Here is a 21,733-nt window from a genome sequence, read left to right as displayed (position 1 = left end):
GAAGGAGTGAGATGGGGAAGGAATCTGTAGAAACATGGAGTAAAAGCAGAGTTATTTAGGGTAGATCAAACCTGTTTATAGGTCAAGCTGGAGGAAGCAGTGGTAAGTAATTGGAGAAGGGATAGAAGGGCTAATAATGGATGCACAAAGATTATGAGGAATCCAAGGGAAGTCTGGATTGAATTATGGAACAGGAGAGACAACGATGTTGAGCCTTCTTTAGACGGGCTGATACAAACACTGAAAGGGGTAGGGCAGTGGGGCAGTACTTCAAAATATGAATTTATATATACTAAAATAGTTTTTTTGGGTTCAGAGTATTATAATAACCTTTTTATTTACATATGTAAACTTAGAAGGGAGTAAGGCATTTATAATTAAAATTATTTTGAGTTGGAATTATAAAAAGATTGTTCTAAGTCACTGAAAGCTTATCACCTATCTGAACATATCTCAGTGGCTTCTCTTACTAAATTATTTCAGTCTTAAGTTTTGGTGCCAGATTTTCCTTTACCTTCCCTGTTAAGTTTTGACTCATGTATTTCATACTTTCCCAGATCTAGACTATATGGTAAATGATTCAAGCTTGTGTCTAGCCATGTTGAGGATCAGAATAAAACCTGTTCTAGTTTGATAATATTTTTTTATTCCTTTGGATAATGTTTCTGGCGCATAGATTCTTTTCAGTATTGATTCTGACCAGTATAGTAGATCCCAGACTTACTCTTTTTATTTAAAAAATTAAGCAATCTTTTTTATACTTTGTAAGTTAAAATGGGCACTATAAAAATCAAATCCAATGTGATTATGGCAAGCACGTATCATAGGTTTTTTGAGGTGATTCAGATCTTTAGATAGTCTGTGTGATAGTCTGACAGTCTCTCCTTATATTTGGTTCAGAAAACATAGTTGCTGAACTGGAGCTAGTTTCTTAAGCTGTTAAGAATGTCAACCTGATGAATTAAGAAATCACTGTGATGAATATTTGGTTTTTATTATCTTCTCAAGATTTATGTTAAAACTGTATTTCATGTCAGCGTTTCTTTTCTGATGCAGTTTTCAACTTGACCAACAATGTGGATTTGGACAACACCAAAAAGAAAATGGAGATATACCAAAAGGAAAACAAAGATGTCATTCAGAAAAATAAGTTAAAGCTGGTTGGTTGCTAAGTATTTTCTTCTTCTTTTGTATTAGAGATGAATGCTTCCACATGATCCTTTAAAAAGCTATCTTTCTCTAAAACTAGTTATATTTACAAAGACTTTAGCTGAAATTAAGGCCAGAAATACTAATATATGTATATAGGCATATAGGTACGAGGCACACATTACTATAGCAAAGACAGTTTTGGTGGCATTGTTAAAATATATTCTATAAAGGAAAAATAATTATAGACATGCAAAGATTTAATTAACTTACACAATTTAGCTATCATTTCTTCAGTACAACTTGGCTTTCTAGTTTAGGGGGAAAGCAGAGGTAATTGTTTTTGAGGTACTGTATCAGGAATTTGTAATCATTGGTAAAAACGATATAGATATATTTGGATTACATAGCTTGTATTTTCATCTTGTACTTAGAAGGACTTCCTTTTTATAGTCTTTAAGTGTTTCATTTAGGCACTTCTTTCCTGCAATAAAACTCTCAAGGAATTGACATTCTATTCCGTTCATATCCAGCCTGGCTTCCTTAGAAAGGTGTCTCATTTCTGAAAGCATCAGTGTGCCATAAAAATTACTCTCTTTGCCCAGTAGCCTTCTCTGGGTACATTAGAAGATACATGCAAAATAGGTATGCCCAGGTAACTTGTTGCATTAGCTCTGTTTAAATTAATAAGGTTGTTCTTTTCAAGTGAGTGCTTTTTTCATATATCGTTTTAAGCTAGCAAATAATATTGAGTGTTGAAAGAATAATCTAATTTTAGGCTGGTTATATTATTTTAAAGTAGGAATTTCTAATTATCTGAAAACTTTATAATGATAGGTTATTGAATACAGTTGACCCTTGAACAACACAAGTTTGAACTGCGCGGGTCCACCTAACACCTGGATTATTTTCGATAGTAAATGCTACAGTACCACACGATGCGAGGTTGGTTGAATCCTTGGATGCAGAACTGCAGATACGGAGGGAACCACTGATAAGGAGGGCAGACTATAAATTATACACGGATTTTCAATTGTGCGAAGGGTCAGCGCCCCTAACCCCCTGTGTTGTACAAGGATCAACTTGTATTTTATGTAATGCATGTTACAGTGACTGCATTTATTCTTCATATTAACGTTTAGCACCTGGATCTCTTATAACAAAGGATTTTGGTCAGTAATTCATTATCATATATTAATTGGTCATTCTGTGCTGAGCCTTTTATCTATTAGTGATACTCACTATCACTATTTGGTGTTGGCATAAATACAGACATAGGACCATTTTTTAAGATGGTGCAAACATATATCAGTAACTGTGGTATCATTGGGTAGAGACAGTTCTCAAGTGGCCCAAGGAGTGTAGACTATATGACTGATGTCTTTTTGCAAACCTGAGGTAGCAACTTGCCTTTCATGTCTTTGTGAAAGTTGAAGCCTTACTGTTCCAAAAATATCAGAATTGTGTCAAAAAGGAAAAAAAAAGCAATCTCTTGCATGATTAGGCACATGAAATGACCCATTTCTGACATAGAGGAACTATTACTGAGTTGTCTGCTAAGGAGATCTTATTTGTCTCATGGAGCTGGCACCTAGCATCAATTGTGAGCATGGAGAAACTGAATAAAGATGATCTAATCTTGAAATAGTCTTAGTGAAGCTTAGCTTAATTTTTATCTTCCATTTTCTGGATTCTCATGAGCAGCAGAGATTGCTGCATAGAATGTCTATCAATTTAGCAAAAAAAAACTTTAGTTCAATAAGCATTTGTTGAACGTCTGCTAAACACATAGTATACAAAGATGAATAAGAACCCTGGTTCTGTAGGGACCAGGTAATTTCAGTACAATGACATAAGCACATGGAGAGTTCTGTGTGCTTGCTATTATGGGAATACAGAAGAGGGATACCTAATCTATTCTAGGAAGATTGGGAAAGGCATTCCAGGTGAGATAATGCCTGAATGGAGCTTTGAAGGACAAGTAGAAGTTACCAAGTTGTAGAATACTGGAAGGGGGTGGGTTGGGAAGCTGCACAAAGACATTCCAGGCAGAAAGAAATCATGAGCAAGGGCAAGACGGCATGGATAATCACAGAGAGCTCTGAGAATTGTAAGTTGTTCTATATTGCCAAGTTCAATAGAGAGTTGAAACTGTAGTAGAAAGCGCCTAGGTAACATAAGGCCTTATGTACTGTGAAAAGTAATTTGGGCTTATATTGACCAGTTGTTTGTATGTTTTAGCAGGTGAACCTTTTCTTCAAATGAAACCTTACTCTGAATACGTTTGTTGAATCAACAGTGGGAGGACGAATAGGCTTGAATTCCCATCTGCTCAGTCTGTTCTGTAGTGTACCTTAGACTTCTTATTAGGGAATTCCCAGGATTCCTTAGAGTAATGTTATAGAAACCTAGCTGTTAATGATTGTCGTTGAAGGGTATTAAGCAAAGTGATAATAAAGTATTGTCCTTATTAGAATAGATTTATTGCTTTTGTGGAGGTTGAATTTGAGAGGATCAAACCTGGAGTTTAGGAGGCCAAAGGGAGGTTATTGCAGTCTTGTAGGCGAGTTCAGAGGTGACTTAAACAAGGAATGGAGAGGTAGGGATGAATTAGAGAAATGTTTTGAGTTTGAAATAGCAAGTCCTAATGATGGATTAGAAGTGGGAGGTAAAGGTAAAGGAGGTTGATTGGGTAAGGTGGTGCCATTAGGGAGAAAACAGAGACCTTCTAGTCTTTCAGCCTGCTTCCCTTCTCCCAGTCCAATACCTTCTTTGTGCCCCCAATGTTTGATTTTTAATGATAGCTGTTTTCCCAATTATTCAATCAACTAGCTAGCCAACCAATATTTATTGAGGCTTTCTATTTTCAAAATACTTAAATACAGTGAGAAAATTGAGGCTACCAGTTTCTCATTGAGAAAGCCAATAGACTTTGTTGGTCTGAATGTCATTTGGTCTGTAGGCAGGGCAGTATTTGATGCAGGCTTCTCCCTTGATGGTGAAACTCTTCCTTGACTTCTGTGGGGCCACTCCATTTTCTTCATCCTGCTGCTCTCACCTTCCCCTTTCATCCTTTTCAGAGGCTTCTCTTTCCTTTTTGTTTCTTAAACACTTGGATTCCTCTCGGTGCTTCTCTTTAACAGTTAATCCTTTACACTGATTACTTCTCAAGTGTTTCTGCAGCCCATTGTTTTCCTCCTGAGCTCCAAGAATTATATGTGATAGATCCATATATCTGTAATTGGTTAATCAACATTTTTTTCTGGATGCATTAAAGGCATTTGTGATTCAGCATTCCAGAACTGAATTTTTTTTTCCTTCCAGTTTTATTGAGCTATACATAAATGACATATGGCACTATATAAGTTTAAGGTATACAGCATAATGATTTGACTTATATATCTCATGAAATGATTATCACAATAAGTTTAGTAAACATCCATCATCTCATATAGATACAAAATAAAAGAAAAAAATTTTTTCCTTATGGTGAGAACTCTTAGGATTTACTCTCTTAAGAACTTTCATATATGCAGCAGTGTCTATTATATTTATCATGTTGTACATTGCATCCCTAGCTAATCTTATAACTGGAAGTTGGTACCTTTTGACTACCTTTATCCAATTCCTCCTCCCTGCTAGCCCCTGCTTCTGGTAATCACTAATCTGATCTCTTTTTCAGTGATTTGTTTGTTCGTTTTTGTAGTATAATTGACCTACAACATTGTTTTAGTTCCTGGTGCACAACATAGTGATTCGATATTGCTATACATTTCAAAATGATCACCATGATAAGTCAAGTTACCATGTTGATTGTAGGGTTACCATCATGATACAGATACTGCATTCCTGTTGACTGTATTCTCCCACACTGTATGTTTCATACCTGTGACTTATTTATTTTGTAACTGGAATTTTGTACCTCTTGATCTTCCTCACCTATTTCTCTCATTCCTCATCCCTCCTCCCCTCTGGCAACCATCTGTTTGTTCTCTGTATCTGTGACTCTGTTTCTGTTTTGTTGTTTTTGTTCACTGGTTTTGTTTTTTAGCTTCCAAATGTAAGTGAAATCATACAGTATTTGTCTTTCTCTGTCTGACTTATTTAACTTAGCATAATACCATCTAGGTTAATCCAAATGGCAAGATTTCATTCTTTTTTTATTTCTGAGTAATATTTGATTGTATATATGTATATATATATCTATATCTCACATCTTTTTTTATCCATGCTTCTATTATTGATGGGTACTTAAGGTGCTTCCATTATCTTGGCTATTGTAAATAATGCATAAATGAACATTAGGGTGCATATATCTTTTCAAATTAGTGTTTTTATTTTCTTTGGATAAATACCCAGATTTGCTGGACTGTATGGTAGTTCTGTTTCTAATTTTTTGAGGAACCTTATTGTTTTCCATAGTGTCTGCACCAATTTACATTCCCACCAAGAGTGCGCTAGGGTCCCCTTTTCTCCACATCCTTGACAGCATTTGTTATTTGTTTTCTTTTTGATTGTAGCCATTCTGACAGGTGTGAGGTGATATCTCATTGTGGGTCTGATTTGCATTTCCCTGATGATTAGTGATGTTGAGAGTCTTTTCCTGTGCCTTTTAGCCATCTGTATGTCTTCTCTGGAAAAAAGTCTATTCAGGTTCTTTGCCCATTCTAAAATCAAGTTGTTTGTTTTTTAAAGATTTATTTTATTATTTATTATTGTTTTCTTGGGCTGCGTTGTGTCTTGGTTGCTGTGCGGGCTTTCTCTAGTTGCAGCAAGTGGGGGCTACTTCATTATGGTGCACGGGCTTCTCATAGCGGTGGCTTCTGTTATTGCAGAGCACGGGATCTAGGCACGTGGGCTTCAGTAGTTGCAGCATGTGGGCTCAGTAGTGGTGGCTCACAGGCTCTAGAGCACAGCTCAGTAGTTGTGGCGTACGGGCTTAGTTGCTCTGTGGCATGTGGGATCTTCCTGGACCAGGGATTGAACCTGTGTCCCCTGCATTGGCAGGCAGATTCTTAACCACTGCACCACTGGGGAAGTCCCAGGTTGGTTTGTTTTTTTGATGTTGAGCTCTATGAATTCTTTGTATATTTTCGATATTAACCCCTTATCAGATTTATCGTTTGCTAAGACTGATGTTAAAGAGCATACTACCAGTGTTTTCTTCTAAGAGTTTTATGGTGTCAGGTCTTACATTTAAGTCATCCCTTTGGAGTTTAGTTTTGTATATGGTATGAGAAAGTAGTCCAGTTTAATTCTTTTGCATGTAGCTGTCCAGTTTTTGCAAAACCATTTATTGAAGAGGCTGTCTTTTCCTCATTATATATTCTTGCCTCCTTTGTCATAGATTAATTTCCCATATAAGTGTGGGTTTATTTCTGGGCTCTCTATTCTGTTCTATTGATCTTTGTTTTTGTACCAGTACCATATTTTTTTGAAGACTGTGGCTTGGTATTATAGTTTGAAATCAGGGAGTATGATACCTCCAGCTTTGTTCTTCTTTCTCATGATTGTTCTTTCTTCATGATGTTCTTCTTCTTTCTCATGATTGTTTTGGCTACTTGGGGTCTTTTGTGTTGCCATACACAAAAAGAATTATTTGTTCTAGTTCTGTGAAAAATGCCATTGGTATTTTGATAGGGATTTGATAGGGATTTGGTAGGGATTTGATAGGGATTGCATTGAATCTGTAGATTGCCTTGGGGTAGTATGGCCATTTTAACAATACTAATTCTTCCAACCCATGAGCACAGTATATCTTTCCATTTGTTTGTCTTGACTTCAGTTTCTTTTGTCAGTGTATTATAGTGTTCTCTGTAACAGGTCTTTTACCTCCTTAGTTAAATGAATTCCTAGGTATTTTATTCGTTTTGATACAGATGTAAATGAGATTAATTTATCTTTCTGATAGTTTGTTGTTAGTGTATAGAAATGCAACAGATTTCTATATATTAATTTTGTATCCTGCAAGTTTATTGAATTCATTGATGAGTTCTAATAGGTTTTTTGGTGGCATCTTTAGGGTTTTCTATATACAGTATCATGCCATCCGTAAACAGTGACAGTTTTTCTTTTTCCTTTCCAATCTGAATTCCTTTTATTTCTTTTTTTGTCTGATTGCTGTGGCTAGGACTTCTGGTACTATGTTAAATAAAAGTGGCAAGAGTGGGCATCCTTGTCTTGTTCCTGATCTCAGAGGAAATGCTTTCAGCTTTTCACTGTTGAGTATGGTATTAGTCGTGGGCTTGTCATATTTGGCCTTTATTATGTTGAATTATGTTCTCTGTGCCCACTTGTTTAGAGTTTTTATCATAAATTGATGTTGAATTTTATCAAAAGACCTTTTCGCATCTATTGAGATGACCATATGCTTTTTATTTCTCAATTTGTAAATGTGGTGTATCACATTGATTGATTTGTGGATGTTTAACCATCCTTGCACCCCTGGGATAAATTCCACATGATTATGTTATATAATCCTTTTAATGTATTGTTGAATTTGGTTTGCTAATATTTTGTTGAGGATTTTTGCATCTATGTTCATCATAATTGAACTTTTTAATCTTCACTCTCCCACCTATTTCTCCTATTACATTCTTTATCTAAGTGTTCTAGCCATATCTGGTCAGTCTTCATATATTGTTGATATTGTTGATAGTCTTTCCTTATGACCTTTCAAACCTGGTTCCTCTTCTAATTATATTATTGTTACCTTACTTAGGGTCCTCATTATTTCTTACTTGAGTTATTGAAGTATTCTTCTAACTAGTCTTCCTGTCTTCAGTCTTGAACCCCATTGATATGTATTCTTCACTGCTTCTAGTCATCTTTCTAAACTCTAATGTCTTCCCAGTTGCCTTAGTGTGTGGCATAAATGCATCCCTTAGTATGGTATGGTCGACTTTCCATGATCTGCCGTTTGCTTGCCTCTCCAGCTTTATCTAGAGCTTTCCCCAAGTCCCATACTTCATGACTTGGCCATACCAAGCATTCCAGCTTTATTCATGTCTTTGTGCCTTTGTTTTCTCTGCCTAAATGGCTCTTCCACTCTCCAGTGGGGGTAAATACCTACTGTTTGAAGTCTGCTCAACCTCCATATATTAGTTACCTAGGGCTGTTAAAACAAATTACCAAAAACTGGGTGATTTGTAACAACAGGAATTTGTTCTCTTACAAGAACAGTCTTCTGTAGGCTAGAAGTCTGAAATCAAGGTGTCATCAGGGTCATGGTCTCCCTGAAAGCTCTAGGGAAGAATCTTTCTTTGCCTTTTCTAGAACCTTTGGCACCACTCTGATTTCTGCCTCTGTCTTTACATGGCCTTCTCCCCATGTGTCTGTGTCAAAATTTCCAGTATGACCTATCTTAACTTGATTACATCTGCAAAGACCCTATTTCCAAATAAGGTCACATTTATAGGTACCAGGGGTTAAAACTTCAACATATATTTTGGGGGCATACATTGAACCCATAACACTCTATACGAAATCTTTTCTAACTCTACCTGTCCTCCATCATTGCAAGGAGAATTTACCACTCTATCAATTCTGTCCCAACTGTACTCTGTGTATACCTCTCTGTCACTTGTCATACTTATTACTTATATGTCACTGTTTTATCATGAGACTCATCCTTTTCTGCTTATGGACCTAGAGTCCAGGATTTCACTTTTCTAGCCCTCATATCTCACCCCCTAACTTCTTACATTTATTCCTAGTAATCCTTCTAAATCAAGTTTGAATTCTCTTCTCCACTGGGTACCTGAGTTAGAATAGTAACCTCAGTAATAGAGGTTTGTAAAATTACAGGGAGAGATGCTAATAGGACTTAGCAACTGGTTTAATTTAAGAGGAATGGGGTTGGGGGAGAGGGGGTAAACAGAGATAACTTTGAGGTTTCAACTTGAGTTGCCTGAGATGTAGGTGTGCGCTTAGCAGAAATCAGGAATACAGGAGGGTGATCAGCTTTGGGAAACCAAATGCCAAACTTAACTTTGGATATACTGAGTTTGAATTATAAGTGAAACACTTTTTAATTGGGAATCTTGTTTCTTTGGGGAGTTTAATTTGTGAAGTGAAAAAAATCTAATAGAGTGTTTTAATTATTATTTTACATAAAAATGTACTTTTCTCTGAGGTCTCTGTTAATTCATATATTATGTTAGTGATCCCCAAATGTATTATACTCTCTCCCTCTATTCTGTATTTGTCTTGAGGTGCCATAAATTCTCAATGTTTTGTTGAATTAAAAAAAAAAGTATTACATTTTCAATAGCAACAATCAAGGATTTAAAGTAAAGCCATTCAGATTTTACTATATTTCTCATTCAGAAGACTTAAAGAGCAAAGGCTAGGTATAATATTGCTTTTAAGTACGAGTTGGAGTTGGAATAAATTTCAGAACCTGGAAGTATTTAATATTTCTGAGGAACTTCATAAAAGGGAAATGAGTAGGCCTGTAGTTCATTCTCTCTACATATTAACTCTGGATTTTGAATTTTTCAGTCTACAAAGAGGACTCTTGAAATTTATATGCTTGTGTTAGAAAATAACTTCAGCTTTTCATAACTTACCTTAAATGAATGCTATTTGGAACTCAAGCATCAGAAAGAGTTTTTTTTTTTTTTTTTTTTACGCGGGCCTCTCACTGTTGTGGCCTCTCCCTTTTGCGGAGCACAGGCTCTGGACCCGCAGGCCCAGCAGCCATGGCTCACGGGCCCAGCTGCTCCGCGGCACGTGGGATCCTCCCGGACCGGGGCACGAACCCGTGTCCCCTGCATCGGCAGGCAGACTCTCAACCACTGCGCCACCAGGGAAGCCCAGAAAGAGTTATTTTAACTTGGTAAAAAGAAGCTAACTCCTATGATAACTTTTCATTATCTTATATATTCTGAAAATTGTTTCTATTAAATAAACCAGTCTTTTATATGGAGTGTTTCAATCAATAGTTCTATATGGAGATTATCTATTTGTTGTTGGGTTTTTTGTTTTATTTTGTTTTTCTTGTTAAATCTCCTAAAATAGACATTATTAAGCAGTTTCTGCAATTCTGCAGCTGGGCTCAGTGTACTTTGTTTAGGAGTTCATTTAGTGGTAGATGTCATTCTCTTTAATAGTAACATGTCCACATGAAATAAAATGAATTCTAGTTCTTTTAAAGTGGAATTGCTGCACTATTAAACAATTAGTGACTAGTGCATTTTATGCTCCAAGAAAGGAGGTACAGAGTATGGTATAGGGTTGATTTTGGTTACTAAATTTATTCCATGCCATATATCAATGTTTCTGTTTTAGACTCGGGAACAGGAGGAATTGGAAGAAGCTTTAGAGGTAGAACGACAGGAAAATGAACAAAGAAGACTATTTATACAAAAAGAAGAACAACTGCAGCAGATTCTAAAAAGGAAGAATAAGCAGGCTTTTTTAGATGAACTGGTACGTATTAATGTTAATTGTGGTAAAAAATCATTTGTCGGGGCTTCCCTGGTGGCGCAGTGGTTGAGAGTCCGCCTGCCGATGCAGGGGACACGGGTTCATGCCCCAGTCCGGGAAGATCCCACATGCCGCAGAGCGGCTGGGCCCGTGAGCCATGGCCGCTGAGCTTGCGCGTCCGGAGCCTGTGCTCCACAACGGGAGAGGCCACAACAGTGAGAGGCCCGTGTACCGCAAAAAAAAAAAAAAAAAAAAAAAAAAAAAAAAAAAAAATCATTTGTCTTCAGGGTTTATCTTTCCTATTTATTATGCTGGGTAATGGTATTTAAATAGCATTTCTATAGTTTGTGCTGGTTTATTCACCTTCTGTTCCTTTATTTTTTCAAAAAGTTTGTCAATATCCATTTTATTTTCAGATAAGAGAGTAATATTATAACTAACATAAGCCAGTTTACTATTAATAGGTTGTTGATGTGTTTCTGAGCTTACTGACTAAAACATATTGTTTTCAGAGCATTTTTCTCCTGATTAATACTGGTTTTCTAATAACTAGCTCATTTTCAAGTGTTTTGGCTTCATGCTGAAGTTTTAGTGACTCTGGTTACTCTGTGAGAACTATATTTCATATTTTTGCATGAAAAAAATACATTTGAAAGAAATGGTAATATCTTGCAAGTTATTGGTGTTTTCTAGTTATTAGCTCCCCAAGTAGTCAACATTGTTAGATAATAGCAGTAATTATAACCAAGGTTTATGAAGTGTTTCATAGATTGTAGAATATTATTTGTTGCTTATAAACCATTGTGATATTGATGAAATCACAATTAGAAAACCGTCCTTTCCAGTAAAGTCTTTTTACATTCTTCCTTTCCCCTTTCTGGCCCCATAATTAATTTCCATGTAGTGTTAACACACTTAACTCCTCAGTCTACTAGTTGCTATGCTGTTTGTTATTCTATGATCAGGTAAAAGTGTATGTGTATATTTTTCTACTGTGCTTTTGCCCTAAAAGCATTTAAGCCGTATAACCAGGAATAAAAAGAGAAAGCAAGATAATTTAAATTAGAAGTAGGTGAGAAAGTAAAGGAAAAGTAAGGGTAAAGGCCTTAGTGAGGCTCAGACAGAAAATGCTTATCATAAACTCTATCTACTTTGTATGAATGGAATATAAATTTGGTTCTAAAAATGAGGACAGGGAGTTCCCTGGTGGTCTAGTGGTTAGGATTCGGCACTTTCAGTGCCATGGCCTGGGTTCAGTCCCTGGTTGGGAAATGAGATACTGCAGGCTGCACCGTGTGCCGTTGCGCCAAGAAAGGAAAAAAATGAGGACAGCAGTGTATGATATAGAATATGTTTTTTTGCCTTAGTAACTTCCATTAATTTTTCTTTTTAATATTTATTTATTTTTATATTTGGTTGCACTGGGTCTTAGTTGTGGCAGGTGGGCTCCTTAGTTGCGTCCCCAGGGCTCCTTAGTTGTGGCATGAGAACTCTTAGTTGTGGCATGCATGTGGGATCTAGTTCCATGACCAGGGATTGAACCTGGGCCCCCTGCATTGGGAGCATGGAGTCTTATCCCCTATGCCACCAGGGAAATCCCTAACTTCCATTAATTTTTGTTGAAACTATTAAGTGGCAGTGTGGCTTTAACAGCTGAAATGATGAATGTCATGTTTTACATTTTTTTTGTAGACATGTAGCTTGTGAGAAATTAAAAACTTTAAAGAATGAATTAGTAAAGTTTCATGTTACAATTATTTTTTTGAAAGGTTGTTTCTCTCATCATTTTATGCAGTTTTCTTTGGTAATGCTTTCTGCTATACAATTAATTGAGTTAATTCCAAATACAGAACTTAGATATAAGACGAAAATACACTTTAACTTTTTAAAAATGTTCCATTTAGTATAAAGCATTTTTAGTTTTGATTTTGAGATTAGCTGGTTTTGCATAGCAATTATTTTTGCATATTCTTTTTGTCTTTAGTCTTTTAGCATGAAGTTTTGCTGCCTCATTGAGCTGTTCTTGGCAATTGAGCTGCAACTGCCAATGTTGTACGTTGTGTATAATCTGGAGTTAATATTGGCTTTTGTTAAGAACTGCTCCCCCTTCCTGTTTTCTTCACCTGCAAGTCATTACCGTGCATACTTTCTTTACTGTTTAGATCATGTAACATGGTGGTTAAATAATCCTTAACAATTTACTGTATTCATTAGAACAATTAATGACAACAGATTGGTTTAAATTAATTGGTTTAAATACCAATTCAATTTGAATTTCTCATTTTCATATTTAAATTTATTTTTAAAGATTGTTACTTTAATTTTTTAATATTTATTAAAAAATTTTTGTTAAAATGCTAACATATATTTCATCCTTATTGACTAACTGAAAGAATTCATTAAATTTCTTTTTATCCTCCTGAATCCTTATTAAGTAAAAGAATACATTGTATTTTTTTCTATGTATGTTCATGTGTTAGATTTTATTAAGAAAGATTGAATTGGCATCTGTAAATATATCTAGAAGCTTAAATCTTAGAATGATTCTCTGGATCTAATTTAGGCAACTAGTATAAGCACAACTTGTTAGAATTTTTTTTCTGCTGTTTCTGGTCCTTGTGCTACAAGTTACTTTTTAACCTTTTATAAAAGCTTTGGCATTACACTATACTGTATGATGTGACAGGATTTTAATGTTATGGTCTTAATGTTTATGGCTTAGCATTTACTCTAATGTTGCCTAAAATGTCCATTTATTTAATCCTAACTGTAAATTCAGGGTTGTTTTTTTTAAAGTTTGGAAAAAGATTTTTAAACAGGTCCTAACTTATTAAATCTTTTTATATTCTTGTTTGAAAATTCTCTTCTGCTATGTCTTAAATTTTGTTAAGGGCTAATATTGTCAAATGCAGTAGCTGATTTTTATTAGAATATTGTTTGCCAGATGGCTTGCTTTAAGTCAGTTAAAATAATCTTTAAGAAATGGTCATTATAAAGCTTTAATGAGTATTACAGGTAGTTTTAATTAAAATTTCTTTAAATATTAAGCAGTGTACCTTCAGGCAATCAGTGTAGCTTAGGGAACCTTTCAGGGTAAAAATGGAAAGCTAAGAAGAATGAAATAACTTGAAAGGCTGAATCTGCATTTTTTGTGTTTCTGAGAGCATGTATGTTTCCCATAGTTTATTTTACTCTGTAGATTTTTTTTTTGTTGTTAGAACTCCTGCTTATTTCTAGTTTAACTTTTTTTTTTTTTTTTTTTTTGTGGTATGCGGGTCTCCCTCCGCTGCGGCCTCTCCCGTTGCGGAGCACAGGCTCCGGACGCGCAGGCTCAGCGGCCATGGCCCACGAGCCCAGCCGCCCCGCGGCATGTGGGATCCTCCCAGACCAGGGCGCGAACCCGGTTCCCCTGCATCGGCAGGCGGACGCGCAACCACTGCGCCACCAGGGAAGCCCAACTTTTTTTTTTTTTAATTTAGTTTTGGCTGCGTTGGGTCTTCGTTGCTGTGCGCGGGCTTTCTCTCTAGTTGCAGAGAGTGAGGGCCACTCCTTGCTGCGGTGCGCGGGCTTCTCACTGTGGTGGCCTCTCTTGTTGCAGACCACAACTTCAGTAGTTGTGGCACACGGGCCCAGCAGCTGCGTCTGGCGGGCTCCAGAGCACAGGCTTAGCAGTTGTGGTGCACGGGCCCAGCTGCTCCGTGGCATGTGGGATCCTCCCGGACCAGGGCCTGTACCTGCGTCCCCTGCACTGGCAGGCGGACTCTTAACCACTGCGTCACCAGGGAGGTCCCTCTAGTTTAACATTTACAAAGATTTTCAGGCTCCAAAGTTTTGATTGCTAAAGTGGAGTACAGCAGATTTAAAGTAAATTGTATTGCCTTAGTATCAAAATTAGTTTTAGCTTTCTAGAATGTTTATTTTTATTAAATTTCAACTTTTATCAAGACATTTTAATATTCTGGTTCTTTTGTGTGAAGGTGAAACTAGGATTAAAACAGGCAAAGTATTGATTAGCAACTTTTTTGAAGTGCACACATTGTCTTACTTTTACATGAGAACTTTTACTCTTTAGGGTAAGTACCAGGTATGGAATTTGAATTCACTTAGAATATTAATTAGGAAGCAATGATTTAGCATTTTAGCCAAGGAAATTTATTTTTCTTCTGTTAGTTTTTACATATGAAAAGGTAGTTAGAGATTTTAAAAGATATTTTGGGCCACCGCCCATTTAAAATGTCCTTTAATTTTACATTTTATTATAAAATTCCTAATGGAAATAGGAATAGCTGCAGGAATTCACAGCAATACTATTATTAATGCATTACTAATGCTTTGTTGTAGAATATGAAAGGTAGTCAAGTATATTGTCATAGTGTATTTTATTCATCCTCCTTCATTATTGCTAAAGCCATGTCTTAAGAATTTTGATCCTTAATAAAGTTCTATTTTATAAATAAAATTTGTGTTTTTCCATTTACTTTTAAAAATTTTAATCTTTGTAACATTTGCTCTTGCATAGCACTTCTGTTACAGAGTTTTGAGGTACAGATTTATTCTAGGACGATGCTGTGGAAATGAATGGCTTGTTATTTGAATTTCTTCTGTACTATAGCTTTTAAACAAGTCCTTTAAATATATTAATTAGCCATATTTGTGCCCCAAACTATTAAGTTGTTGGTTTTGGAAAGAAAATTAGATTCTGCTATATCTTTACTTTTATACTATGAAATGTGTAACAATATAGTTTTTTCAGGATTAAATTCTGGGTAGTTACTATTTTAAAACTCTGTAGGCCATTTGAAGACTGTTTTCATAGGTCATCTTGGTATAGGAGATTGAAATGTGTTTGTACCTTCATTTTTGTTTACAGATATAGAAAGTAGTATGTGTCTTTGCATATGTTTGTGTATGATCGCCTTCCTTCCTGGTTTCCTTTTGCATGTGTTTCTGTGTTCTTATTTAACTGACAGCTCAGAAAGGAAAATGTCTGGATACATTTAGTTTAGATCTTAGCTTTGCATCACTTTAAACATGTGAGAAGACTTCATGTTAAACAGAATAAACGACAGTCTACGTATAAGAATTAGTAATTTGTTTGTGTTATTAATATGTGTGTGTACAGATTTGTGTAAATAGTGGCCCTGATTTAGTATCAATATAAGATATTAAAAGTGTTTACTATTTTTTTGTTAATTAAAAAAATTTATAAAGATAAATTATTTATAAAAATAAGTCAATAAAGGAGAAAATATTGATAAATGTCTTTTGACTGTACTTAACAATCATTCCATTGTGCAAAACAGAGCAAGGATCATTTCCAAACGGCCTCAGGTGAAATCTAATGGGAAACAATTTCAGACTGGTCTGAATTCACTGGTAAAAAACAAATGTGTCTTAGATGAACATCTGATCTAAGTTATAGTGCTTTGTACTACTCTTTTTGTGATTAGCTTCTAATTTTTTTATTTTAGTAAATATGGTTGGTTTTGCTAGATGAAATAAGACCTTATTTTATTGTCTTTAATGTGGATTTTATAAAAATCCTTTTTTGTAGGTTATTTTGATTTATGAGTCTAAAGCAGCCTTTTCTTATTATGGAATGTTAAAGTTTTTTGTAAAGTGTTCTCCATAAAGTGAATACCTAGGTTGACATCAAATGTTTTTGGAAAGGCATAATTTAAAATAAAAGACTCATTGCTTTTATTTTTAACTTTCACATTGCACTTTCACTTTTCTTGCAGGAGAGTTCTGATCTCCCTGTTGCTCTACTTTTGGCTCAGCATAAAGATAGATCTACCCAACTGGAAATGCAACTTGAGAAACCTAAACCTATAAAACCAGTGACATTTTCCACAGGCATCAAAATGGTAAGCTGTATTTTAATCACTTGTTTGGAAGATATATTTCAAGGATTATAGTTTATAATTTTATATTGATTTTTACAGATAAACTGGGAGGTTCAGATATTTAAGAACAGTGTCTGATCTAGGCTACATGTCTAGAAATATAAATATGTGCGTTGTGAGAGGAAAGTGAAAAATAAATAAATAATTTACAAAGTATGCAACACAGTTTTGTTCTATATGATATTGAGTTTGTATGTGTTTTATTATTCTACATAAGTTTTTAAGCTTGTGGTGTAGAAAAACATTTCTTAAAAGAAAATGCAAACTTCCGGTTTCTGGTATGGCATGTAAGAACCTTGGAAGTTGCCACTCCATCCTGACAACAAGTAAAAACCTGAACACACTGAAAAATCAACAACTTTTTTAGTAGAGAGAGGTCAGAAAGCAAACCACTGCCCTTAAAATTGGAGAGACCAGCAGAGACTACAGTGAATCACAGTTCACCAGAGCAGCAACCTTGTTGGAAGCCAGTGCTGATGTAGGGAAACCTGAATTGGTTGACAAATTGCTGGAGGCTCAGTGTGGGCAACTCAGAGTTAAAAACTCCAGGGGAAACCAGTCATCAGTGGCCCCACACTTTTGTGAGTCTTACCTATTGTGTCTCTACCAGATTCTCTCAGTGAATATCAGAAAAATCCCCTCATGCTTTTGATAGAGGAAGGGGAAAAGGAACCATTTTGAAATACGCCAGAGCATTCTGTTCCTCCTAACAAGGCTTGCCCTTAGGATAAACTATTTCACCAGAGCCTAACCTGCTGGAGTTTTATCAGAGGATAACTGATGTGGGTGAAGGGAAATATCCAACTATAGCTGCCCAAGTCTTCCATGTTGGAGAAGGGAAATACACAACTTCGGCTCACTCTAGCCATCCTGCTCCACCTGAGGGCAGGGAGATGGATTGAGAAGTGTGTGTGTGAAGTTCACAGTCCAGAAGCACAGGCTTTCTAAAAGACTGAGATCTTATCATAAGACTATACATTGTTCAGCCATCCCCCCACATCTTACCACCATATTACTAAGGACCTGTTTACAGCAGTTCATTTTAAAAAGTGTATCATGCCTGGCTGTCAAAAAATATATATATATAAGATATACTAAAAGGCAGAAAACACAATTGGAAGAGACAGAGCAAGCACGAGAATCAGGATTAGATATGGCAGGGGTGTTGGAATTATCATACTTGGAATTTAAAACAACTGTGATTAATATGCTAAGAGTGCTAATGGATAAAGTAGGCCACATGCAGGAACAGATGGGCAATGTAAGTGGAGAGATGGAAGTTCCAAGAAAGAACCAAAAAGAAATGCTAGCGAAAAAAACACACTGTAACAGAAGTGAAGAGTGCTTTTGATGGCCTTATTAGTAGATTGGACATGCATGAGGAAGGAGTCTTGAGCAAGAGGATGTATCAGTAGAATTCCTGGAAACTGAAAACCAAAGAGAAAAAGTCTGGAATAAAAAAACCAGAACAGAAGAACAGAATATCCAAGGACTGTGGGGTGACTACAGAAGGTATAACATAAGCATAATGGCAATACCAGAGGAGAAGAAAGAAAGGAACAGAAGAAGTATTTGAAACAGTAACGACTGAGAATTTCCGAAAATCAACATCAGACACCAAACCGAAGGTCCAGGGAGCTCAGAGAACACCAAGTAGGATAAATGCCAAAAAGATCCTTATACCTAGTCATGTTATTTTCAAATAACAGAAAACTGAAGATAAATCCTGAGGAAGCCATAGGGGGAAAAATCCCTCACTTATAGAGGAGCAAAGATAAGAATTATTATCTGGCTTCCCCTTAGAAACCATGCAAGCAAGAAGAGAGTGGAGTGAAATATTTAAGGTGTTGAGAGAAAAAAGCCACCAACCTAGAATAATGTACTGTGCAAAATTATCCTTTAAAAGTAAAGGAGAAATAAAAATTATCAGACAAAAACTGACGGCATTTTTTGCCAGTAGACCATTTTTGCAAGAAATGTTAAAAGAAGTGCTTTAGAGACAAAGAAAATGATACAGGTCAGAAACTCAGATATCTGAGGAAAAGCACTGGAGAAGAAATGAATGAAGATAAAATAAAAACTTTTATTTTTCTTGTTCTTAATTGATCTAACAGATAACAGTTTAAAATAATAGTGACACTGTATTTGACTGTGTTTGCTTATGTGTATGTATATATGTATACTTCACACACATATCCTTATATAAGTGAAATGAATGATAGTGATGATACAAGGGATGGGAAGAAGCAATTAGAATTATTTTGTTATTAGAAGGTACTCACACTACCCATGTTTCTACTACTCGGCTATTATTTTTGAGGTTTAAAATTGCCTACTTTGTCATATGTGTGCTAGGTATTAGATTATAAACATCTTGAGGGCAGAAGTTGTGTATTTTAACTTTGTTTTGTATGATTGTGGGTATGTGGGTACCTGAATAATAGGAAAAATTCATGATTTATTTTAAACTTACGAATGTAGGAAGTATGAACACATCTTTAAATAATGCAAAAGAAAACATTATTCATTAAGGAATTACCAGTGCTTTTGAACTAAGAGGCAGTATGATGTAGAGGAAAGAAAATGGGCTTGGAAAGACCCAGATACAATGGGACTAAACCCCAGCTTCACCACTCACTAGATGTGTATCCGTGGGTAAAATGTTACTTCACTCTTTTTGAATTTGTTTTTTCATTGGTAAAGTTGCGATGATTTAGCTTTACATGATTATTCGGAGGATTAAAATATGTATATAAAATGCTAAACCAAGTGCAAATGTAATTTTACAAGTAATGCTTTTTGTTGTTATTATAGTTAAATATCTAAGTGAATTACATTATAATCTCTTTATGTTGTATAGTTAGGTAATACATATTCCAGAATGTCATGTAAATGGAATCATACAGTGTGTAGCCTTTTAGGTCTAGCTTTGTTAAGTTAGCAACATGCATTTGAGATCATCCATGTTGCTGCTTGTTGTTCAATAGTTGTTGCTTTTGTCAAGTAATAATACCATTGTGTGGATATACCAGTTTCTTTATCCATTCATCAGTTGAAGGACATGTGAGTTGTTTCCTTTTTTTATGATTCTGAATAAGGCTGCTATAAACATTTGCTTACAATAGTGTGTGTACATATGTTTTCATTTCTCTTGGGTAAATGCTACTAAGAATGAGATTGGTGATTTATATATGGTAAGGGTATGTTTAGCTTCGTAAAAAATTTTCAAACTGTTTTTCAAAGTGCCTGTACCAGTTTGCATTCTTACCGACATTGATGAGTATTCCAGTTGGTCTGCATCCTCAGTATTAAGAATTTTAGTATTTTAGACATTCTAAACAGATGTGTAGTGGTTATCTCATTATGGTTTTAATTTGCATTTCCCTGATGACTAATGATGTTGAGCATCTTTTTGTGTGCTTATTTGCCATCATTTCATTTGATTTTAGTATTTAACTTAATATATTAGATATCTTTCCAGATAGTGTTGTGACTTATTATTTATTTTCTTTCTTCTTCCCTTCCTCTCTTTTTTATAACCTTTTGTTTGGCGAAATGTATTGCATATACACAGAGGTGCACAGAACCAAACCATATAGCTTAGTGAATTATCACAAAGTGAACATCTGTGTAACCATCACACAGATAAAAGAAAAAAGTATTCATGGTGCTTTAGAAGTCCTCCTCATGACTTCTCACATCTGGCTAGCACCCCATTCCTTTTCCCAGAAACAGTCACTCTTCTGTCTTTTATGGCATTCCCTTTCTTGCTCTTTTAAATAGCTATAACATCTAAGCATGTATGCCTTAACCTGATTAATGTTTTGCTTGTCCAACTTACATTTGTGAGATTCATCTATGTTTTTATATATAGCTGTAGGTTTTTTTCATTTTCATTGCTGGATAATGTTCCATTAGAGGAATATACTACTATTTATCCATTCTACTGTTGATAGATGTTTGGATTTTTTTGAGTTTTGCTATTATACACTATACTAACATTTTAATATATGTTTCCTGGTCACATGCACAGACATTGTTTCATGAGTGTTTACCTAAGAGTAGAGTTACTAGGTCATAGTGATTATGTATGTTCATTTTAGGAGATACTGCCAAAACATTTTCAAATTGGTTTTTACCAGTTGTACTTCTACCAACACTTGTGCTTTTCTGTCTTTTCCACTTTAACCATTCTGACGGGTATTTAGTACTGTTTTGTGATTTTAATCTGCACCTTATTTCACTGATCACTAATGAGATTGAGCATTGGCTGTCCTATTTTGTGAAATAACTGTTCAAGACTCTTGCTCATATGTAGAAGTTCTTTATATGTTGTGGATCTAAGCCTTTTATTAGTCATATGTATAGTAAATAACTTTTGTCACTTTATGTCTTGTTTTTTTCACTCTCTTAAGGGTGTCTTTTGAACTCCTTATTGTTTAACTTTCTATTATCCACCTGGAATTTTTTGTTTTCTTTTTGTGTGTGTGGTGGGAGGGAGGTGATCCAATTACTTTAATGCATGTTGAGATTCATATAACTTAAGTGTGTGATGGGATACTTATTGTTTGTTATTTTAGCAAAATTCAGCATTTGGTTCAAGGGCAAGGTGAAAATTTAGACACAGTTTTTATGTGGAATTACTGAATTTATTCCATATTCCTGAATGTGGAGACTGACACATAATGTAGATGAAAATCTAAATGTTTATGAAGTTAAGAGTCTCTATACTGTTTGGAAAAATCATCCCTAAAATGCAGGATGAAAAGTAACATTTATTGAACACCTGTATCCCAGAGTTTGATTACATTGAACAGATGTTGGCAAGGATGCCAACACTGCTTAAGACTTTGTGACCTGTGATAGCTTCTTTTTTTTTTTTTTTTAATTTTTATTTATTTAATTTTTGGCGGTGTTGGGTCTTCGTTTCTGCGCGAGGGCTTTCTCTAGTTGAGGCGGGCGGGGGGCCACTCTTCATCGCGGTGTGTGGGCCTCTCACTGTCATGGCCTCTCTTGTTGCGGAGCACAAGTTCCAGACGCGCAGGCTCAGTAGTTGTGGCTCACCGGCTTAGTTGCCCTGTGGCATGTGGGATCTTCCCAGACCAGGGCCCGAACCCGTGTTCCTGCATTGGCAGGCAGATTCTCAACCACTGTGCCACCAGGGAAGCCCTGTGATAGCTTCTTTTAATAAAAGGTGTCATTTTTTTTTTTTTTTTTTTTTTTTTTTGCGATACGTGGGCCTCTCACTG

General features: G+C 35.6%; 1 protein-coding gene across 9 annotated transcripts in view; it reads left to right on the top strand.

The window, feature by feature from the left end:
• The window catches only part of MNAT1 (MNAT1 component of CDK activating kinase), a 223,416-nt gene that overhangs the window by 57,376 nt on the left and 144,307 nt on the right, over nucleotides 1–21,733 (top strand). For all 9 annotated transcript variants that reach the window (XM_055088512.1, XM_024133048.3, XM_055088511.1 and 6 more), the window contains exons 4-6: nucleotides 1,057–1,160; nucleotides 10,441–10,581; nucleotides 16,320–16,445. In XM_055088512.1, the coding sequence (XP_054944487.1) occupies nucleotides 1,057–1,160; nucleotides 10,441–10,581; nucleotides 16,320–16,445 (371 nt within the window). The remainder of the gene's footprint in view (nucleotides 1–1,056; nucleotides 1,161–10,440; nucleotides 10,582–16,319; nucleotides 16,446–21,733) is intronic.

The sequence above is a fragment of the Physeter macrocephalus genome, chromosome 11, assembly GCF_002837175.3.
Source record: "Physeter macrocephalus isolate SW-GA chromosome 11, ASM283717v5, whole genome shotgun sequence".
NCBI lineage: Eukaryota > Metazoa > Chordata > Mammalia > Artiodactyla > Physeteridae > Physeter > Physeter macrocephalus.
This window is presented reverse-complemented; position numbering and strand designations above follow the sequence as displayed.